Source organism: Trachurus trachurus, assembly GCF_905171665.1.
Source record: "Trachurus trachurus genome assembly, chromosome: 23".
Taxonomy (NCBI): domain Eukaryota; kingdom Metazoa; phylum Chordata; class Actinopteri; order Carangiformes; family Carangidae; genus Trachurus; species Trachurus trachurus.
This window is the reverse complement of record NC_139912.1, coordinates 985,451-1,007,345: the sequence shown is the minus strand read 5'-3', so window position 1 is coordinate 1,007,345 and position 21,895 is coordinate 985,451. Positions and strand designations below refer to the sequence as shown.

Below are 21,895 nucleotides of genomic sequence, written 5' to 3'. Positions count from 1 at the left end.
CACGCCTTCGCGTTTTGGAACCTTTATTCATGTGTGTGTGTATGTCTGTGTCTTTGTGTCTTTGTCTGTGTGTGGCCGTATTAGCGTTAGCTCCGTGTTAGCATTAGCTCCGTGTTAGCATTAGCTCCGTGCTTAGCAAACACCGCTCTCTACCTTCAGCAGTAAACACAAGCACGTGTAGGGAGGGGGTGGAGGAGGTGGGGCGGCGAGTTTTTTTTTTACGACAGTGACATGTGCCTCCCAGAACTGTGGGGGAGCCCCGGAGAGGGAAAAAAAGAGAAACCAACGAAGGAGCGAGCTATTTCCGGCCAAGTTGCATAGTTCTGCTTTAATTTATTACATTTACAGCTGGTTTTCAGATGATCCTGATCACACAAGGCAACAGAGCATCAACCATCTGGATGTAAATGAACTCTCTTTGGCGAACAGGTCTCCTATTAGACACGGATGTTTGAGGCGGGACAACTCTGCTTCTGGTTGAGCTACAGACTCACCAGAGACTCTGTGTAAAGGCTGAAGTGTCCTCAGATCAATCAAATAAACTTTATTTGTCCCACCAGGGGAAATTTGTCTTGAGCAAGGGAGTTGTGACAGCTGCCATGTACATGTAAAACATCTATACACAGTACATAAGCCAAACAAACATATCCAAGAGAAGAGAAAGAAAGAAAGTGTGGGGTGCAATAAATAGAGTAAAATACTTATAATACAAGTTCAAATAAAAACATACTAAAAACTAAAAGAAAGTGCAAGGGATGTTGGTATAAGCCAGCAGGTGGACAGGCAAACCGGATGTAACTGATATGATTGGTTGATTGATGGGTTGAAGTTTCCCGCTTTCAATAAAAATAGGAATTGATTTGATTTAATTGATTTATTTATTTAGCACAATTTTAAAACAGTGCAAGGAGGGAACGAAGCCTAGAAGGCTTGTACAAAGTTCCACTCCCTTCATCATAGAATTAGTTTTAGTTTTAGTTTTAGTTACCTTTATTTAAACTCGTTAGTATCATAGAATTACATTAACTCAAGATAAACAGTGAGAAATGCAGAAAAATAAAATTAGAAATGAAACAATAAAATGTACAGTGCAACATAGAAAAACTATGAAACACAAACAAACAAACAAACAAACAAACAAACAAACAAACAAAAGATGCATAATTAACATGAACAGAAAAATAACACTGAAGGTTATGACATGAGGTGTTTTTTCAGTAACTTTCTAAAGGATGTATAAGATGTTGTTGACCTCAGAACCACCTCCAAACCATTCCAAAGTTTTGGACCTCTAAAGGTAATATTAGATTGATGCCCAGATGTTGGACAGAAGGGTAAATGAAGATTGACACTATGCCTAGTTGAGTATGAATGGAGGTCCGATGATAAAATAAAAAAATTGTGAAAAGTGTCAGGAAGATTTTGTTTAGCATTGATAAACTTATGCACAAACAAGCATGAATGGAAAACATTAAGTTTATGAATGGGCAATATTGAATATTTCATAAACAGGGGTGCAGATGGTTCTAGTCTACTGGAGCGAGAGATCGTTCTTAGAAATCTTTTCTGAATTAACAGTAGTTTGTTCAGGTAAGTTGGATAAGTTGCAGACCAGACATTATTACCTACTGCTGTAACATGTTATGTCAAAATGTCATAAGTAAAAGAAGTCAAAATGTCATAAGTAAAAGAATGCTATATCAAAATGTAAAAAAGAAAAAACAAACGAAAATATTATGATATGATCTGCACACTATACTGCTGTAACATGTTATGTCAAATGTCTTAAGTAAAAGAATGTTATATCAAAATGTAAAAAAGCAAAAACAAAAGAAAAAGATTATGATCTGATTATAAAAAAGATTTTATTCTGTGGGTAGTGGGGGCGGGACTAGATAAGCTTTTGCTTCTCCCGCTTTCCCTTTCGGCCATGTGTATTGTATTATTTGAACTAAGATGAAGTGTGATGATGATGATTTAAATTGACATGCCCGAAATAAACAAATTGATTGATTGATTGATTGATATTACAATAATTCAAATATGGAAATAAAAAACTATAATATAAAGTCACATGAGCAGACGGATTGATCAGAGGAGAAACCTTTTTCAGTATACCAAGCATTTTCATTGATCTTTTGCAGACTTGATTGATATGATTATTCCAGTTTAGACCTTCATCCAAGGTAACACCCAGAAAAGTGGTGTAAGGTACTTGGAGGATTTCAACTCCATTGATTAGTATTTTGGCTTCTTCTTTTGCATGAGATTTGTTTTTGTTGCAGAAGATCATGAAGTTACATTTATTTACGTTGAGAGTTAACTTATTGATCTGGCACCAGTTTGAAACAGTTGCTAATTCATCATTTACACATGCAATGAGAGACTTGAAGTCATCATGAGTAGCTATAAGACTAGTGTCGTCGGCAAATAATAAGGGGAGGAAGTTATTACATGATCTAGGCAAATCATTAATATAAATTAAAAATAGTAAAGGGCCCAGGATCGACCCCTGTGGGACTCCAAACAGAATACTTGATTTGGTAGATGAAACACCATTAAAATAAACAAACTGCTCTCTATTGTAAAGGTAATGATAATGATGTAGTATATATTTAATTTTGTAATTATATATTTATATAGATATTTATTAAGGTTACACATGGTATATACTTATATATAGGTCTATTATGTACTGTAGTTAGGATGTATAGTTGCAAACCAAAGAGCAGATAAGAGGGGTGGGAAATTAAAATAAGTATTGTACTTCTTCCCACTTCCTTTTTCGAACAATGTGCGGTGTTTTGTTATGTCTTAGCTCTTTATTTTAATATTTTGTTTGGTTTTTTTCTCTTTTTTTCTATCTATTGTATGTACAATAGTTACATACAATTTCTTTTATTTTTATTTTTATACATGTTCGAAAATAAAATACATTCATTCATTCATAATTGATTAGTCAATTTAGAGCAACATTCTGGATTCCATATCTATTGAGCTTTGAGATGAGAATTTTATGATTGACGGTATCAAATGCTTTGGTTAAATCAAGAAAAACACAAAGGGCAATTTTTTTACCATCCAGTGCTGAGGATTTGTTGTTGACTAATTGAAGCAATGCATGTTCAGTTGAATATTTCCTGCCGAATCCATATTGATGGTCATACAGGATATTGTTAGCAACTAAGTGCTTGGAGATTCTTACATATACCAATTTTTCCATAATCTTTGAGAAACATGGTAATATGGATATTGGGCGATAGTTGCCAAAGTCCTTTGTATTACCAGATTTAAATATTGGTATAACTTTCGCAATTTTGAGTTCTTGGGGGACGATACCAGACTGAAGAGATAGAGCAAAAAGATGGGTTAGAGGATGGATAATGTAGTCTATTGTTTCTTTCACAAGACTGCTTTTAATACCATCATGTCCTTGGGCAGAGTTCTTTAGGTTCTTAATAATTTCATACACTTCTTCAGCACTGGGAGGATCAAAGCTAGAAAGTGGTGAGAATGTACCTTTAATGAAACTGCATGGGTTCACATCAGAGTCCTTTATGTTAGATGCCAAGGAAGAGCTCACATTAACAAAAAACTCATTGAATTACGTCGTTATCATTCTGCGTTTTGGAGATAGACGCGGAAGAGTAAAACAATCCCACGCCATCAGAGGGTTAATTCAACTGATGAAGGTCGGAGGTGAAGCCAGACCTCAGGTTGTCATGGAGACAGAGGTCTGGTGATGATGATGATGATGATGATGAAGGCGGGCCTACCTGGTCATCTGCATGTGTTTCTTGCGCAGGACGAGCAGGAAGAGGACGAGCAGACTGAGCAGCAGGACGCTGAGCACGGCCAGGGCCGAGATGGCCGCCACGCTGGGGTTCATCTCCTTAGCTGCACGCACAGGAAGTCACAGTCAGAGCCACGATGTCATGTTTCAGCTCAACACTTCCTGCTGGTGTTTCACATTAAAAGCCTTTCAGGGGAGCTGAGAGAGGATCGAGGCTTTTACTGTGAAACACCAACAGGAACAGAACACTGCAAAAATTCAAAATCTTACCAAGAATATCTGTCTTATTTCTAGTCAAAATAAATCTTTTTCCACTTAAAATAAGACTCATCACATTAAAAGCAGCTTGTTTTTAGACACTTTTTACTTCTTTCAAACAGATTTTCACTTGAAATAAGTTGAAAAATCTGACAGTGGAGCAAGTTTTTCTTTCTTATTACAAACACAAAAAACTTGCTTTTTTTGATTGATTTGATTTGATTTTTCTACTTATTTCAATTGGAAATTAGTTTGAAACAAGTGAAAATGATCTAAAAACAAGTTAATTATTAGGTGATGAGTCTTATTTTAAGTGGAAAGTGGATTAGGTGTGTTATTGTGTTACAGGTGTGTGACAGGTGTGTTATTGTGTAACAGGTGTGTTATTGTGTGTCAGGTGTGTGTGTCAGGTGTGTGTTACCTGTGGTGGTGATGCGGATGTGCGCCGCTCTGCTCGGCGTGCTGTAGCTGAAGCTGGTCACGGTGCAGTTGTAGCTCGACGACGGCGCCAGACCAGAAACCGTCACCACATGAGAACTGGACACCTGAGGCTCCCGGGCCTAGACCAGAGCAACAGAACAAAGATTAGACCAGACCAGACCAACAGAACAAAGATTAGACCAGACCAGACCAGACCAACAGAACAAGACCAGACCAGACCAGACCAGACCAACAGAACAAAGATTAGGGCCCAATTCCAATCCGACCCCTCACGGACTCACTGACTTAGAGGCGCGTTCACGGGAAGTCCGTGAGTGTGTGAGGGCTGTTCCATTGTCAGATCATCAAGTCAGTGAGTCAGTGAATGAGCCCTTACTGCCCCCCCCCCCCCCCCCCTTACCGTAAGTCAGCACCGATGCTGACTTTGGGTAGGGGAATTACCCACAGTTCATAGCGTTGTGAAGTCAAACACATGAGATGCCGTCGGAACGCAAGTGTTAAAAAAAAAAAAAGTAAATTAACACACGTGGACAGAGAAAGCTCCGCCGCTCTCTTTATTGTTAATGGACAAGAGCAACAACCAAAAAAAAAAAGAAAGAAAAAAAAAAGAAGCAGTTTACTGTCAGTATTAACGTGCAGTTTGTGATTATTGATGATGATTTGATCAGATCTGATCCGGGAACATTTTGTTTTGAGTCCGCGCACCTCACACACCTTGTGCGCGTTGAAAGTAGGCCTACAGTAAATTATCGGTCCAAGACCGGAGTCACCAACATTTTGTTGTCAAGGTAACATGTCGTGAGAGTGGGTAAGTGCTGTTCCATTCATGTTTACAGCATCTGGACCCTCACAGACTCTCACACTCTGTCACTTAGAGCTGACGTCACTTTAGTCAGCGAGGGTTCAGGGCTTGAGTCTTTAGGGGGCGGATTGGAATTGGGGGAAAACCAGACCAGACCAGACCAGACCAACAGAACAAAGATTAGATCAGACCAGACCAACAGAACAAAGATTAGACCAGACCAACAGAACAAAGATTAGACCAGACCAACAGAACAAAGATTAGACCAGACCAACAGAACAAGACCAGACCAGACCAACAGAACAAGACCAGACCAGACCAGACCAGACCAACAGAACAAAGATTAGACCAGACCAACAGAACAAGACCAGACCAGACCAGACCAGACCAACAGAACCAAAACACTGACCAGATGTTAACAGATGCCAAAATAGCTTTCACACCAGAGCTGTTTGGTTTCGCTTTAAACGGACCACGGTTCGTTTAAAGCTCATCTGAACTCTGGAGCGACCGAACAAGTGAACCCTGGTCCGCCTGAAAACCTCTGTTCACTTGCAGTGTGAACACTCACTGGACCAAACACAGGACCAGATGCAGGCGCAGCGTTATGGGTGGGCCTAACGGGCCTGGGCCCACCCACTTGTACAACTGGCCCATCCAAAATGACAGGGTGAACATAACTTTAGTTAATCTAAGGTTTAATTATTTATTTATTTTTATTTCAGATAACTTAACCACAGGTTTAAATGTGTCAGCATTTGGTGATTTTCATTTAAGCAATATCACACGAGAGGGAGTGCTGTTGTACTGTAGCCCAGTGGTTCTCAACGTGGGGTCCGTGGACCCCTAGGGGTCCTTGAGAGATTTGAAGGGGGTCCCCGGTTTTTATTTTTTATTTAACCACTTTTTCTAGATTTTTTTTTACTTTTTTTTTTGAGAAGTTTTACCACTTTTTTCTAGAAGATTTTTACTTTTTTTACTTTTATTTTGAACATTTTTCACGAGAAATTTCACCACTTTTTTGGGGGAGAAAATTTTTACTTTTTTTTTGGACAATTTTTACCACTTCTTCCTAGAAATGTTTAAATGTTTTTGGAGAAATTGGACCACTAAATTTGGTCCAATGGGGGTCCGTGGTCTAATTTTTGGTCTAATCTCAATTTAGGGGTCCGTGACGTACAAAAGGTTGAGAACCACTGCTGTAGCCTATATCAGCACGGGTGTGATTCGGTCGGCCGAGTGCCGCAGGCCATCACACCGCAGGGAGGCAGAGGGCAGGCTACGCTGCCTCATTGCGTAACTCTACTGAGTGTGAGTGGCACGTACATTCACGTTGCTTTCGTGAATTGTAAACAAACAGACGCCCCCTCGGTTTTAGCGTCCAGCAGTTTAGCAGCTAATTCAACAGCAGTGGTGGATAACTGGACCGGAGAGGCTCAACAACTTCATGAGCTTCATTTGAGGAATAAACGGACGGCAGCTTTTACCTGACGGGAGACCGACGCCTGAGCTACGGTAGCTAACAGCTAGCAGCTAACAGCTAACAGCTAACAGCTAACAGCTTTTACCTACTTTTTTCTCTCTCCCTCTCTCCCTCTCTTTCTTATACACGCACACACACGGCCCAGGTTGTCTGTCATATCTGCTGTAAACCTTGTAATAACAGCTTGTTGAGTACAGTTAACGGTTTGAGTGTGGATTAATTGTTAACGGTTTGTTTAATGTGAGTGGTGGTCATCGCGTCCTGATGAGTTGGGTTTTAATAACAGCTGATAACGTAACTGTATAGATGGCGTGGATTGTGATGAGAAGGTGTTGCACATATTTTAAGACTTATCTGTGCAAACCATTGTGCAAAACCTGTTTGTTGTGACTTTTTGCGTGATAAGATGATTTGCCGAGAGAGAGAGAGAGAGAGAGAGAGAGAGAGAGAGAGAGAGAGAGAGAGAGAGAGAGAGATTAACTTTTAACAGGAGAGAGAGCGGCGCACCGCGCTGTCAAAGCTCGTCTCAGCCATAGGTCTCAGCAGCAGATGTGTGCTTTCAAGGCAATATAGACACGAACGAGTCATTCAGGAATAATTTTCAACTCTATGTATGTTAGTGTTATTTTTTCCTAAGTAGTGGCCCATCCAAAATTGAAATCCTGGCGCCGCGCCTGACCAGAGGGGTGTTGCACAAAACCTAGATAAGGGATTAAGCCGCGATATGTTGGTTGTCCTGGCTTAATTTGGCCTCAAATCGGTTGCATGAAAGCAGCTCAAATCTATCCTGGTCAAGTTACCATGGTGATTTATTCTCTGCAGCTAGCCTGCTCCAGACCATAATAACAGCCAGGCTTAGTTGATTCTGTTGTCTTTATCTGTGAAGTCAGCAGACACTCTGATCAGAAATCAACGTGTTTCATACAGTTATTCCATGTTCTTATGTTCATATTGGCCTGATTTCTAAACAAACTAAATACATTTACAAATCTGTGTCCATCTATGATATTTTATGACCACTAGTAGCTACACAAAACTGGCTTCTCATAAAAAGCAATGTAGCAAAAATGGCATATAGATTTATTTTTCTATTTTTTTTTTTTTATAAAATGTTAATATATTGGCCTAAATGTTGGTTGAGGTAAGAAAATGAGAATAAAATTGAGTGACTGTGAGCAACCACCTTCCAAATAATTTATAAACCTCAAGTGAACATTGTTATCAGCAATTTATTGAAGCAGCAGACTGCGTAATGTTTTTATATTTACCGGTAATTCATTTTCACCTGTTGCACTTTTGGCCACTTTTGCTGTATGAACTTGTATTACTTGTTATGTATTTAAGATTATAAGGAATTTGGGCAATGAATCAGCTTCCACTGCTCATCATTTAGGCAAAGTGCACAACTGTTCATTTGTGAAAGGAACTTGAGTTGTGATTATAGTTTTGGATTATTCAATCAGTCCGCTGTCCGCTGCCTCTCTCTGAGCTTTACGACAGCGGTGCTTTTTTTTTTTTTTTTAAGAGGTGAGTCACCTGACGTCAGCACTAAGTTCCTGTTGATTGGAGGAAAGTAGCCACACCTGTCCTCTCATCAGTGAATCTGTGATCAGTGGCTGTGTTCGAAACCACATACTCCATACTACATACTTCCATACTGCATACTTCCATACTCCATACTACATACTAATCGATCATACAGTATGCAGAGCGTTCACACTGCTGCGTGCTATGATAACCCACAATGCATTTCGCTCCTGCCCGAGCCGAAATCAGCCGCCCTGAAGCTGATTTCACTTAAGCTCTAAACTCTGTAAATATATAACTTCAGCAACATTTGAAACATTTTCAGGCGAGAAAGTACTACTTCGTATCCCCATGGTGTTGAAAAAATGACAAAATAACACCTATTTACAATTTTAGTCGGACGAAGTCGGACTTCTCTGGCGTTAGTAAAACCAGCCGTAGTGAGCACTGTACTTCCGGTTTCTGTGTCAAAATAAAGCACCCGTTGCAATTGACCATAAAGAAAGCCGTTACAATGACGTCAGTGCTCTTACTTTATAAACAGGAAGTGAACCTGTCCCCACTGTGGCTAGCTTGCTCACATTTGTATTGCTGCCCCTCCTTTTTCCTCTCGTCCGCTCGGCTCCTCCTTCTCCGTTCTTTTTTTTTTTTTTTTCGCGGCAAGGAAGAGGCGGTCCTTGACGTCACGTTGCGTTGCATCTTGGGTAGTTTGAGTATGAGTAGTGACCTCATGATGTATACTCAACATTTCGGCCGAATCTAGTATGCATCCGGGAACTTCTCGCCTACTGCAAATCGCATTCTGCGCAGTGTGAACATACTGCATACTCAAATCGTTAGTATGAGTAGTACGAGTAGTAGGAGAAGTATGCGGTTTCGAACACAGCCAATCTCTGTGGTCTACTGACGAGAGAATAAGTTCCACCTGGCTTAACCAAGCCTCTGCTCCTCAGCCTGGCTCAGCGTTAGTGCAACCAACTAAGCCAAGATGCTCCGACCAGACTAGGTCAAGCTTGTGCTTGCTCAGTTATCCTGGATTTCTTTATTCTACTTTTGTGCAATAGCCCAGATGTAAAAAGTGTCGTAACACACAGTGCATCTATACATAGTCCGTCATCGACCGGATTTACCGTTTTTATTTTATTTTGTCGTTTGTCGTGAGAGTGAAATGTTCTCTGCCTCGCTGTCGGACCTGATGCTCATATTAAACTGTTGCTGCTGAGCCACCATTATGTGATAAGTTTTAAAAAAATCCCCAAAGAGGGTAATTCTGGAGGTAACTGTGGTTCAATGAATGACGGTCAACACGCCTGAAATAAAACAGCTGACGTAACAGGCTGCTCCATCGACCAGCGGCTGGAGTTTTTCAGAAAGTTTGCTGCTTCAGCGTGAAAGCAGAACAACGATACAACTTTCATCTCAATGGAACCGGGTCGGGAGGGTCGGGTGTGAAAACCACCTCAAAGACCGATACAGACCGATACAGACCGACGTGGCTCTGCTCTCAGCTCAGGTTTCAATCTTTTCAACACGACATCTGTGAGGATGATGATGATGATCGAACCAACATCAACAACCTGGATGCTCAGCAACAAATCAACAAACTTTATCAGCAACACAAGCGGAGACAAACACAGACACAAGGATTCTCGACAGCTGACGACAGCTTCCTTGACCTTAATGTTTCAAAAACTAAGGAATTGGTTATTGATTTCAGGAAACACAAAGCAAACATGATCCATGGGGAGGACGTAGATTCATACAAATATCTGGGTACTCTCTATGTCCCTTTAACTTCCTCAGACCCCACCTCGCTAGCTTCCCTCATGGCCTGCTTTGCTGACATCCAATGTTGGATGTCTCACAACTTTCTTCAACTAAATGCAGATAAATCAGAAGTTCTTTTGTTCGGCCCTCTCAGCTACAATTCCCATATCCTTAACAGTCTTGGCTCTTTGGCAGCGAGCGTTAAACCTGTTGCAAGAAACTTGGGTGTTTTATTCGATTCTCATCTTTGTTTCGAGGCTCATGTCAAGAAAACTGTGCAATCCTGTTATATGCACCTAAGAAATATATCTGTTTAGATCTGTATAGACCGTTTTTATCCTTCAACGACCTCAACAAAGTTGTGAATGCCCTCGCTTCCTCTCGTTTAGATTATTGTAATGCCTTGTACACAGGTCTCAGCCAAAGTTGTCTCCACCGCCTGCAGTTGGTGCAGAATGCTGCGGCCAGACTTATTACTGGAACTCGAAGATTTGAGTATATAACACCAGTTCTAGCTTCTCTTCACTGGCTGCCTGTCAAACTAAGAATTGATTTTAAAATGTTATTGCTAACTTTTAAAGCTCTTCATGGCCTTGCTCCTAGCTACATCACCAAGCTTTTAATTTTATACAAACCAGCTGGTAACCTCAGATCCTCAAACTTGTCTCTTTTGGTTGTACCCAGGTCTCGGCTGGTGACCAAAGGTGACAGAGCTTTTGCCATCTATGCTCCTAAACTATGGAACGACCTCCCTGAGGACATCAAATCTGCCAGCTCACTAATGAATTTTAAATCTCTTTTAAAAACCTACTTTTATAAAAAAGCCTTTTAAATTCCAGAAGGCAGCAGTTTGATCTATCTATGCTCTTATTTCTCTCTTGTATTTATCGACTCATTTTGTTGTTGTTAGTTAAAGCAGAAGTAAGTGATATATTTGTGTTAATCTAAGTCTTAAATAGTTGTATCTTCCGACAGCAATCACTTCTATAGAGTGTTTGGTCTGAAACACGGGTCTGTCAGTCACTCTGCTCTGCTCTGAGCCGAAGAGAAAACATTTATCGTATCCTACAGTTTTTATCCAATGAGGAGAGAGAACGGCATGCAGGGCTGTGTGTGCAGCCAAGGAACGCCGTGAATGTGGTGACGTAGGGACGTGTTTTATCCCAGTTAAAGACTTTTTTGGCTTCTATCCTCTGGCATAGAAGACAAGCGATTCCAAAGCCGAAGCATTTCCCCTTTCTGTTAAATCAAACAGGGTTCCAATCCCAGCCCATGTCACCCTGGAGAGCCAGAGCAGGAGTACATTTATGCACACCTAGAAAACAACAAATAGCTCGACTTTGAATAGCATTCACCCTGGATGATTCCTTACTTCCCCATATTCCTGCTGCATCTCAAGGGGCGATCCTAAATAAATTGAAATTGAAATTGAAATAGAAATTGAAGTTACCTTGAAGTCCTTGCTGGTCTTGCTGGGTCGACACAGGACCTGGTAGTAGTCCACCACTCCCTCCTCGCTCCACAGCAGAGTGACGGACGAGTGCGTGGCGTTGACGGCGTACAGCGCCCGAGGAGGAGCCGGCTCTGCAACACAGAGAGTGAGTGTGTGTTAGTGTTAGTGTGTGTGTGTGTTAGTGTGTGTATGAGTGTGTGTATGTGTGTGTGTGTGTGTGTGTGTGTGAGTGTGTGAAGGCGGAGACGGCGACACACTAACACTTCCTCAACCACCAAAATACCAGCAGCTCAAAGAGGAAGTGGAAAACATTAAGTTTCATATTCACTGTGAGATTCAGAGGAGGGCGTGTGTGTGTGTGTGTGTGTGTGTGTGTGTGTGTGTGTGTGTGTGTGTGTGTGTGTGTGTGTGTGTGTGTGTGTGTGTGTGTGTGTGTGTGTGTGTGTGTGTGTGTGTGTGTATGTGTGTAGATGTGTGTGTGTGTGTGTGTGTGTGTGTGCGTGCTGACCGAGCTTGATGATGTTGGGTACAGACGTGTTGCGGCTGCGCTCGGTGCACGCCGTCACCGTCAGGTTGTAGATGTCGCCGGGCGGCAGCGGCAGGCTGGCTCGCATCACGTTACGGGTCACCTGACACACACACACAGTCGCCATGACGATTAATGAGATCAATAATAATAATCAGGCTGTGATTGATGGTCTGTTTCCTGTTTAGTTTTTTTATAAGACAGACTTTTATTTTGAAAACTGGTGTCATGTAGCTACTTCCTGTGGTGGAAAGAAAAAGACGGTAAAAACAGTGAAACCAGAACGGATGGATGGATGGATGGATGGATGGATGGATGGATGGATGGATGGATGGATGGATGGATGGATGGATGGATGGATGAACAGATGGATGGATGAACAGATGGATGGATGAACACATGAACAAATAGAGGGATAGATGGATGGATAGAGGAACAGATGAACAATGGTAGGGATAGATGAAAAAAGGATTAAATAGATGGATAGCTGGATGGATGAACAGATGAACACATGGATGGATGGATGGATGAACAGATGAACAGATGAACAGATGAACAGATGAACAGGTGAAGTGATGAACAGATGAAGGGATGAAGAGATGAACAGGTGAACAGATGAACAGATGAACAGATGAAGTGATGAACGGATGAAGAGATGAACACATGAACAGATGAAGGGATGAAGAGCAGCTGACGTACGTGGATGGAGTAGCTCCTCTCTGGTCCCTTCTTCGCCACGGCGACCAGCTGCCAGTGCAGCATCCGGGAGTGAGACAGGTCGATGAAGAGTTCCCCGTAGGTCCAGCGCACGTAGAGGACGCCCTGGGAGTAGTCCACCGAGGAGATGTGAGGGGCCTCGGGGGCTGCACACACACACACACACACACACACACACACACACACACACACACACACACACACACACACACACACACACACACACACACACACACACACACACACACACACACACACAACCACACACACACACACACACACTGGTCACATCTGAGTACAGTTGAAAAACGTGTTATGTGTATGTAACACCAGAAAAACACAAATATTTGAGTCATAGAGTCAATGTGTACGTTCAAATTAGGGCCGATGGTGTGAATTTTTGGAAATATTGTAGAGAAATTTCTGGGGGGGGAAAAAAAATCTAGAAAAAAGTGGTAAAAGGAAGGAAGGAAGGAAGGAAGGAAGGGAAGAAGGAAGGAAGGGAAGAAGGAAGGAAGGAAGGAAGGAAGGAAGGAAGGAAGGAAGGAAGGAAGGAAGGAAGGAAGGAAGGAAGGAAGGAAGGAAGGAAGGAAGGAAGGAGGAAGGGAAAGAAGGGAAGAAGGAAGGAAGGAAGGAAGGAAGGAAGGAAGGAAGGAAGGAAGGAAGGAAGGAAGGGAAAAAGGATTGTGGAAAGAAAGAAGGAAGGAAGGAAGGGAACAGATTGGTCGGTACCTGTGGTGAAGGAAGGGAAGAAGGGAGGAAGGAAGGAAGGGAACAGATTGGTGGGTACCTGTGGTGAAGCTGACCGTGGAGCCGTCGCAGCAGCTGAGCGGCGGATCGCCCCACGTCACCATGGAAACACGGAAGTTGTAGTACCAGGCGGGAAGCAGGTCGGTGACTCTCTGACAGGAAACACAACCAGGTCAGAGGTCAGAGGTCACACAGAGGTCAGAGGAACAGAGATAATGTTTTCTGATTGGCTAGAAGAGCTCTCGCCTGATTGGTTGTTTGTTTTGGCTGTGAAACGCAGGCTGTCAACAATCTAGTAGGGGTGGGAGAAAAAATCAATTCACATAAATATCGCAATATCTTTTTTGACGATTTTTAAATCGATTTTTTTTTTTCAAAAAAAAAATTTCAAAAAATTTCTAAAATTTTGTTTTACTTTAGAGTCAAGGTTTTGAAAAGGGTTTAAGTTCACTTTATAATGGAGTATGTTAATTTCTAGGCTCCTACAGTATTTGTGTGCAGATAAATGTTAAAAATGCTAAAGACTAAAAATCGAGAGAATTGGCAATATCGTAGAATCGCAATTTAAATCGAATCGCCATCCAAAAAATCCTAGAAGAATCGAATCGGGAGAAAAGCGTATCGTCCCAGAGCAAGTTTTTCTTTCTTATTACAAGCACAAAAAACTTACTTTCACTGGCAGATTTTTCTACTTATTTCAAGTGAAAATTAGTTTCAAACAAGTGAAAATGATCTGAAAACAAGTAAATTTTTAGGTGATGAGTCTTATTTTAAGTGGAAAGAGATTAGTTTTGACTAGAAATGAGACATTTTGACAAGAAATAAGACAAATATTCTTGGAAAGATGTAGAGTTTTTGCAGTGTGCAGTACTGTTGTGAGATGACGTTGGACGGCCAAATCGAACAACCAATCAGAGGAGAGCTCATCTAGCCAATCAGAGGCGGGAAAGGCCAAAGGAAGACGAGGCGTGTTGCGTGTTGTTGTGTGTGTGTTACCACGGAGGCGATGATGGAGGCGGTAGCAGCGATCTCGTAGTAGGTGGTCCACTCTGACGCCAGCGTGACGGGGTTGAAGAAGAAGGTCTGCAGCACGTACTTCCTGAAGGCCACGTGGTACGGCCGCTGCCAGCTCAGGATGACGGCGGTGGGGCCGAGCGGGTACACGGCCAAGTCCCGCACGCCGGTCGGCTCTGACATCACAACACAACACACACACATCAATAGGCTGTACTGCAATCTTCTTTCTTTTTTCCACAAAGTTGTTATTTTAAATAAGCCCATGTGTTTCTGAGCTGGAGAGACAGAGACAGAGAGAGAGAGAGAGCGCGACCTCACCGATGTCGATGATGACGGGCTCGGACGGCGGGCTGAGCAGCGGCCCGTTGGTGTGGAACACCAGCACGCGGTACTGGGCGCCGGGCGTCAGGTTGGACACGATGTCGCTGGTCGAGTTCTCCTGAGGAAACATTAAGAAGAAGCTGTAATCAAACGTACCGATTTGGCCAAAACGCAGAAAATAAACCTTACTGCAGACTGATGTGTTGATTGTAAAACATGTATTTCTTGATGTAAATGTGGTGGTTTGTGTCCGTCGGCTCCAGAGCCCCGAGGCAGCGCTGCTCTTCTGTCCAATACACACAGGAAGCTTCACTTTACATTCACACTAACTAATGCTACTGATACAGCTGTTAGATTTCATCAATAAGACCAACATTTATCTCCTAGAAATAATGTAACCAGCCGGTGGTAAACCTCTAAAAACCTGCGGGTAAGTTAATTAGCGATGGTTTTCTCCCCCGGGATGAGGACGGAGGTTGGCCGGCCGAGCAGCTCTGCCTCTGTGATGTCGCGGTTGTTGCAGAGCTTCACTAGCTAAAACGGAGCCATAAACGGAGATTCGGCGGCGTTATTCTCATGACTCGCCACGAAACCGAAAGTAAAGAAACGCTGGTCGGCTCGCCCAGCATTTCTACCACCACTAATAATAACAAAATAACCATAGAGACAAAACCATAGATTTATCTAAAATGGACCATTAACAAGTGGTAACGGAGATTCATCCACATTAATATGAGACTTTTTTATTGTCGCGGAATTTTTCGTTCTGCTGCTGGAGAAACTCCTTGTTGTCCCTTCAATAAAGTTACATAATAACAGCGCTAGAGCGGGAAATAAAACAGCTTTTCTCCTGTTTTACAGCTACCGCTACCGGTTGCTGTAACATGCATTCTGGGAAACTTATATACTGTTACTGCGGTGTGAACGGCATCAGATCGGATCAGCTGATCAACAGTACATCCTGATACCTCGCTGCAGTAGGCGTTCTCCATCCTCTGGCTCAGACTGGGCCGGCTGCAGGTGGTGGACAGCACAGACACCAGACTGCCGTTGTGGTCCTCGGAGGACTGAGCCCAGGACACGGCGGCCGTGCTCGAGTCCAGCAGCCGCACGCTGACGCCCCGCGGCCGCTCCCTCAGCTCCTCCAGCAGCTCACCGCCCGCACCTAGACAGGAGAGCAACATCCAATCAGCTCATAGCAAACACACTGACATGAAGTCAGTCTAAACTAGGATTACTTTATATTTTTATCATATGTTTATCAAGCTTTTGTATTGAACGAATCTCCTTGTTGTTTACAACTACTTCCTGGTAGAAAACCAGCATGAGAACAATAGTGACGGACGAGAGTTTCACTATATACGTATATCTCATTTTTCATGTCACTATATCACCGTTTAGACTAATCTGATGTTTGTAAAGTTTATAAAACCAATGATTGGACAAACATTACTATTTCTGTGTGCACATTTTTGTAATTAGTCATGGTTATCATAGATTAGCCGGGCTAACGGTTAGCTACCTGTTTAACTTTAATAACTCAGTGACTCAATAAACGCTCCATGAAAAAATATTTTCTCCAGCGGATATCTGAGTTCCAACATGACTGAGCTAACTGGAGTAGTTTCATGTCGTGTCCCACAACGGGAGGGTTTTAACAGCTGACGTCCTGCTGTTAGCTTAGCTACCACCGTTAGCTTAGCTGCTGTTAGCTTAGCTACCGTTAGCTGTCCCTGTCAGCTGCAGCCACTGATGCTTTCTAGACACTGTGATTCCCCCAAACTGAATAAATACAACACATAGCAACACAAAACACACACACAGAAATAGTAATGTTTCTTCAATCATTTCAGATTTGTCTAAACGGTGATAGGGCCTGAAAAATATGATATATAGCTAAACTCTCGTTTGTTACTATTGATCTCATTCACATTACAGCTGGTTTTCTACCAGGAAGTAGAATGTAAACAACAAGGAGATTCGGTCTATTGCATTGTACAATGTTAAATCATGTTAAACCATGTTTGTATTTATTCTGTATGAACGGTTTTTGTACCTCACAGATGTAGCTATGCTCATTAGCTTAGAGCTGTAGTTGGAGAACGCTGCCCTACCAGCCCCTGGAGGGTTTTTTTTTGGCATTTCCCCTTCACATTGTCTTGGATTTTATATGTTATATCTTTTTTAACTTTTACGTGATATGTGAAAATAAACAAACAATCAAACAAAGTGGGCGTGGCCTAGCGGCTCACCCAGGTAGAAGCTGAAGCCCGTGTGGGCGGAGCTCTCTCTCGCCTCGCAGTCGCCGGCCGAGCTCAGCGTGGTGACCAGGACGCGGTACGTTCCCGACTCCGTCAGCTCCGTGAAGAACTCGTGAGTGTTCTCGTCCACCGTCGCCGTCTCAGTCGAGTTGCCTGGGAAACAGTGAGAGGCACCTTCATCATCATCACCATCATCATCATCATCATCATCATCATCATCATCATAGTGTAGCATATTTGTAGTGGAAGCTCCTCTGACGAACCGGGAAGAGGAGCTTGAGAAATTTAAATTTTGGGTGAACTATCCTTTTAAAAGTTTTGTTAAACATCAATTTATCTTGGAGGGTTTCATTTCCGATGAGCAGCATCGTATGGAAAGATGGAGAAAGTTTATTGAAGCTGGGGGGTGGAGAGAAAATTAAGCTAATGCTGAGTCAAGCTGTGTCTGAGGATCCCTATTTTTTGTTTTTCTCAGTTTCTGCACATGCACTTTTAGTCTTTGTTTTTTTTGTTTTGTTTTGTTTTTTGTATTTTCAGTTGGATACTATCTCCTAAAAATGATGTAACCAGCCGGTGGTAAACCTCTAAAAACCTGCGGGTAAGTTAATTAGCGATGGTTTTCTCCCCCGGGATGAGGACGGAGGTTGGCCGGCCGAGCAGCTCTGCAGACCGGCTGCTGTCTCTGTGATGTCCCGGTCGCTGCAGAGCTTCACTTCTCTGAAAAACATCGGAGCAAACTTCTAAACAGCCGTCGTTTGGATAAACTGGCCGTAGATTTGGATCTAAACAGTTACTTTCTCACATGAAAAAATATTAAAACTTAATAAAGTTACATAATAACAGCGCTAGAGCAGGAAATAAAACAGCTTTTCGTAGTTATATCAAGGAAAATGCAACTGGACTTAAACGTCTTCCTAGACAAATAACCAAGTCCAGTTGCATTCGATGTGTTTGTTTCTGCTTTTCTGTCCTAAAAAAACCAAAATCTTAAAGGGACAACGAGGAGTTTTGTAAAAGTGAAGTGTTTTCACACTACATTTATGAGCCTCCGCACCGTGAAATTCTTTGACCGGTGCAAGACAGACTCATGTTTTCATTCATCAAGAATTAAAGTCAGAGGTTGGAAGACGATCACATACCGTCGTAGTTCCCACCATAAACGGAGATTCGGCGGCGTTATTCTCATGACTCGCCACGAAACCGAAAGTAAAGAAACGCTGGTCGGCTCGCCCAGCATTTCCACCACCACTAATAATAACAAAATAACCATAGAGACAAAACCATAGATTTATCTAAAATGGACCATTAACAAGTGGTAATGTAGATTCATCCACATTTTTTATTGTCGCGGAATTTTTCGTTCTGCCGATGGAGAAACTCCTGGTTGTCCCTTTAGTTTTAATATGTTTTCATGTGAGAAAGTAACTGTTTAGATCCCAAATCTACGGCTGTTTAGAAGTTTGCTCCGATGTTTTTCAGAGAAGTGAAGCTCTGCAGCGACCGGGACATCACAGAGGCAGCAGCCGGTCTGCAGAGCTGCTCGGCCGGCCAACCTCCGTCCTCATCCCGGGGGAGAAAACCATCGCTAATTAACTTACCTGCAGGTTTTTACAGGTTTACAACTGTTATTGTGAAAGTCGCGGCTCCACTTCCTGCTCCTACCGTCTCTGTAGATGTAGACGTTGAAGCCGTCGTAGCTGGTGGGGGGGCGGGGGGGCAGCCAGCGCAGCTCTAGGAGGAGGGGGGGCAGCGTGGTGGGCAGCACGCCGCCGTCGCCGTCGGCGCCGAGGCCCATGGCGGAGCCCGGCTCGTTGGAGTCCTCGTACTCCGTCACCACGGCGTTGACGAACTCCTCGTCGCCGTCGGCGTCGGAGGGGGAGGGGCCGGCGGCGTCCGGCCAGTCGCTCTGCGGCGCCGCCTCCGTGGTCCAGTTGGGGGCCGTCAGGTTGAGTCGGGGGGTGGGGGGGGTCGGGGTGGAGGCTCCGCCCACTTCCTCTTCGCCTCGTAGCTCCGCCTCCTGCTCCTCCATCAGTGGGACGTCGCGCGCTCGCCGCGAGCTCGAACTCTGGCTCCGCCCACTTTCCTGGCTGCTCGGCTCAGGCTCCGCCCCCCGGCTCAGGTGGACGACCTTATGGGAGACGTTGAGGGGGGGGTAGGGCACTGTGGGGGGGGGGGGTCAGAGGTTGGTTACCACGGCAACTGAACACTAACTACTACACAATAATGAAGTCACAGTTTATTTATAAAGAACATTTTAAAGAGGAACTAAACCCCCAAACCACTTTTTTCAGCTGAAAACAAATATATTTGGGTATAAGGTAGTGTTGTCAGTTGATTCTGGTCCAACTTTTGACATTTTAGTCAAAATATTTCAATCTGGTGTATTTTGTAGTAAAAATGTAGAGTGACTGCCCTCTATGGGTTGAAACACGGCTATTACAATCGAATTTTTCTATTGGCTGAGATGGAGGCAGATGACGTTTTGGAGGCAGCTTTCGTCACCGTCCACCAGCTCCCCGACCAATCAGCACCGGCTGCTGCCTGCAGCTAACGGTTGCTAGGCACTCTAGCTGCTCTGCTGCGGCTAACGGCTGCTAACAGCTGCCTGAACGGGAATCGTTAGTGCGGCCACTGCTGGCGCTAACGAGCCGTTAACGAGCTAACGAGCCGGCGGATCAGCTGTAGATGCACTGTGTCAGGGCTCCTAGTAGTGTCCACGCTACTAGTGCTGTTAGTAGCTCGTTAGTAGCTCGTTAGCGCTAGCAGAAGTGTCGATGTGTGTTTATTACTTTTTTTTCTCTTTTGTGTGATTTCGCGGGTGTGAATGGGGCGCAGGGGAGGGGGGAGGGGGGATCGGAGAGTGCTCCTGGAGTCCCGCCCATAATCAAGGCATTTTTTGAATTTCAAGCTTAGAGCACGTCATCCAAAACTGAGGGGTTTAGTTCCCCTTTAAAGCAGAACTATGCAAGTCGGCCGGAAATAGCTCGCTCCTTCGTTGGTTTCTCTTTTTTTCCCCTCTCGGAGCTCCCCCACAGTTCTGGGAGCCACAGGTCACTGTCGTAAAAAAAATAAAAACTTGCCTCCTCCCCCTCCTCCACGTGCTTGTGTTTACTGCTGAAGGTAGAGAGCGGTGTTTGCTAAGCCCTGCTAACACGAAGCTAACGCTAACATGGAGCTAACGCTAACATGGAGCTAACGCTAACACGGAGCTAACGCTAACACGGAGCTAACGCTAACACGGAGCTAACGCTAACATGGAGCTAACGCTTACATGGAGCTAACGCTAACACGGAGCTAACGCTAACATGGAGCTAACGCTTACATGGAGCTAACGCTAACACGGAGCTAACGCTAACATGGAGCTAACGCTTACATGGAGCTAACGCTAACACGGAGCTAACGCTAACACGGAGCTAACGCTAACGTGGAGCTAACGCTTACGTGGAGCTAACGCTAACACGGAGCTAACGCTAACATGGATAATAACACAACGTTACCACACAGAGTTGTTTTAGAGGGAAATTCAGCCGGAACTACATTCCAGACACGGAAGAGAAGAAGAGAAAGTAGTTCAGAGTATTTGCTAAGGTGATGAACCTGCTGCTGTGACTATAGGGATTATTATGGTGAGAGGAGGATCTAAATAAATGTTGAACTGTCCCTTTAAACACAACCTCAGTCGACCAAAGTGCAGAAAACACAATATAATAAATAAAATGACACAAGGAATAAAAGGGGGGATCGGGGGGGGGGGGGGGGGTGATGTCATTAATACGTTCACAAACATCCACCACCATGAGCCTGAACCAGACAAGTTGTTTCCATAGCAACCAAAGGTCTAGTAGTATTCAGTGTGTGTGTGTGTGTGTGTGTGTGTGTGTGTGTGTGTGTGTGTGCAGCAGCTTCGTGATGCCTTCAGGGGAAACGGGAAGTCCGACTGACTGACTGACAGTTGTCTGCATCGTTACTGTATATCGCCATGGTTACCTGTCCTGTGGTGAACGGGCGTGTGTGTGACGTCACTGTGTGCGATCAGCGCCGTCTGGTACACGGTTGCCTCGGAGATGAGCTGGAAGGTGATGTTGCGGTAACACACCCCCGGCAACCAGTGTTTGAACACCGTCTTCCCTTTGTAGAAATCTACACACACACACACACACACAAACACACACACACACACACACACACACAGAGCGTCAGTCACATGACCCAACAGGCCCCGCCCCCCTAACCCCATTTATTTAGGTAATACTCAATAATAACTACACACTATTAAGCTTTAAATACTTAATTCATCATTTATAATACATGAACTCTCATTAGTATGTAGTTTATAAACACAGTTAAAACGTTTTATTCACATTGATCAGCACTAACTGTGTTTATAAACTACATACTATCTCACACCAGTTAAGGCCTCAGAGATTAGACACCTGGTCAACAAGTGTGTAGGAAAAACATCTATATTAAAGGGATAGTTCACCCTAGAATGATATTTCGCTCATTATCTACTCACCCTCATGTTGACTAAGGGCTGGAAGAATTGTCAGAGTCCACCGTCCCTTCTCTGAGTTACAGGGGGTCTCGGCGTAGCAGTGCATTTCAATGCAACGGTTGCAAAGGGACACCGGAGCTCTTCGTAAAAAAACACACACAAAAAAACATCCAAATACCTCCATGATGCTCGTATGTAATGTCCGTCTTGTGCTGAAGCCCCAAATTGCGTAATTGTCCCGAAAAAAATTAAATAAGTCTATATTTTAAGCTTGTTTGTAGCGG

General features: G+C 43.5%; 1 protein-coding gene across 1 annotated transcript in view; it reads right to left on the bottom strand.

Annotated features, from left to right (window-relative positions):
- Positions 1-3,651: 3,651 nt before the first annotated feature.
- Positions 3,652-21,895, bottom strand: part of LOC311006488 (receptor-type tyrosine-protein phosphatase O-like) — a 43,168-nt gene continuing 24,924 nt past the window's right edge. The window contains exons 4-15 of the mRNA XM_083999335.1: positions 21,104-21,256; positions 18,779-19,276; positions 17,108-17,269; positions 15,824-16,020; positions 14,853-14,973; positions 14,514-14,707; positions 13,558-13,669; positions 12,750-12,913; positions 12,033-12,153; positions 11,522-11,655; positions 4,473-4,611; positions 3,652-3,897 (exon numbers count right to left, since the gene is read on the bottom strand). Of these exons, the coding sequence (XP_083855461.1) occupies positions 3,773-3,897; positions 4,473-4,611; positions 11,522-11,655; positions 12,033-12,153; positions 12,750-12,913; positions 13,558-13,669; positions 14,514-14,707; positions 14,853-14,973; positions 15,824-16,020; positions 17,108-17,269; positions 18,779-19,276; positions 21,104-21,256 (2,120 nt within the window). The 3' untranslated portion in view covers positions 3,652-3,772. The remainder of the gene's footprint in view (positions 3,898-4,472; positions 4,612-11,521; positions 11,656-12,032; positions 12,154-12,749; positions 12,914-13,557; positions 13,670-14,513; positions 14,708-14,852; positions 14,974-15,823; positions 16,021-17,107; positions 17,270-18,778; positions 19,277-21,103; positions 21,257-21,895) is intronic.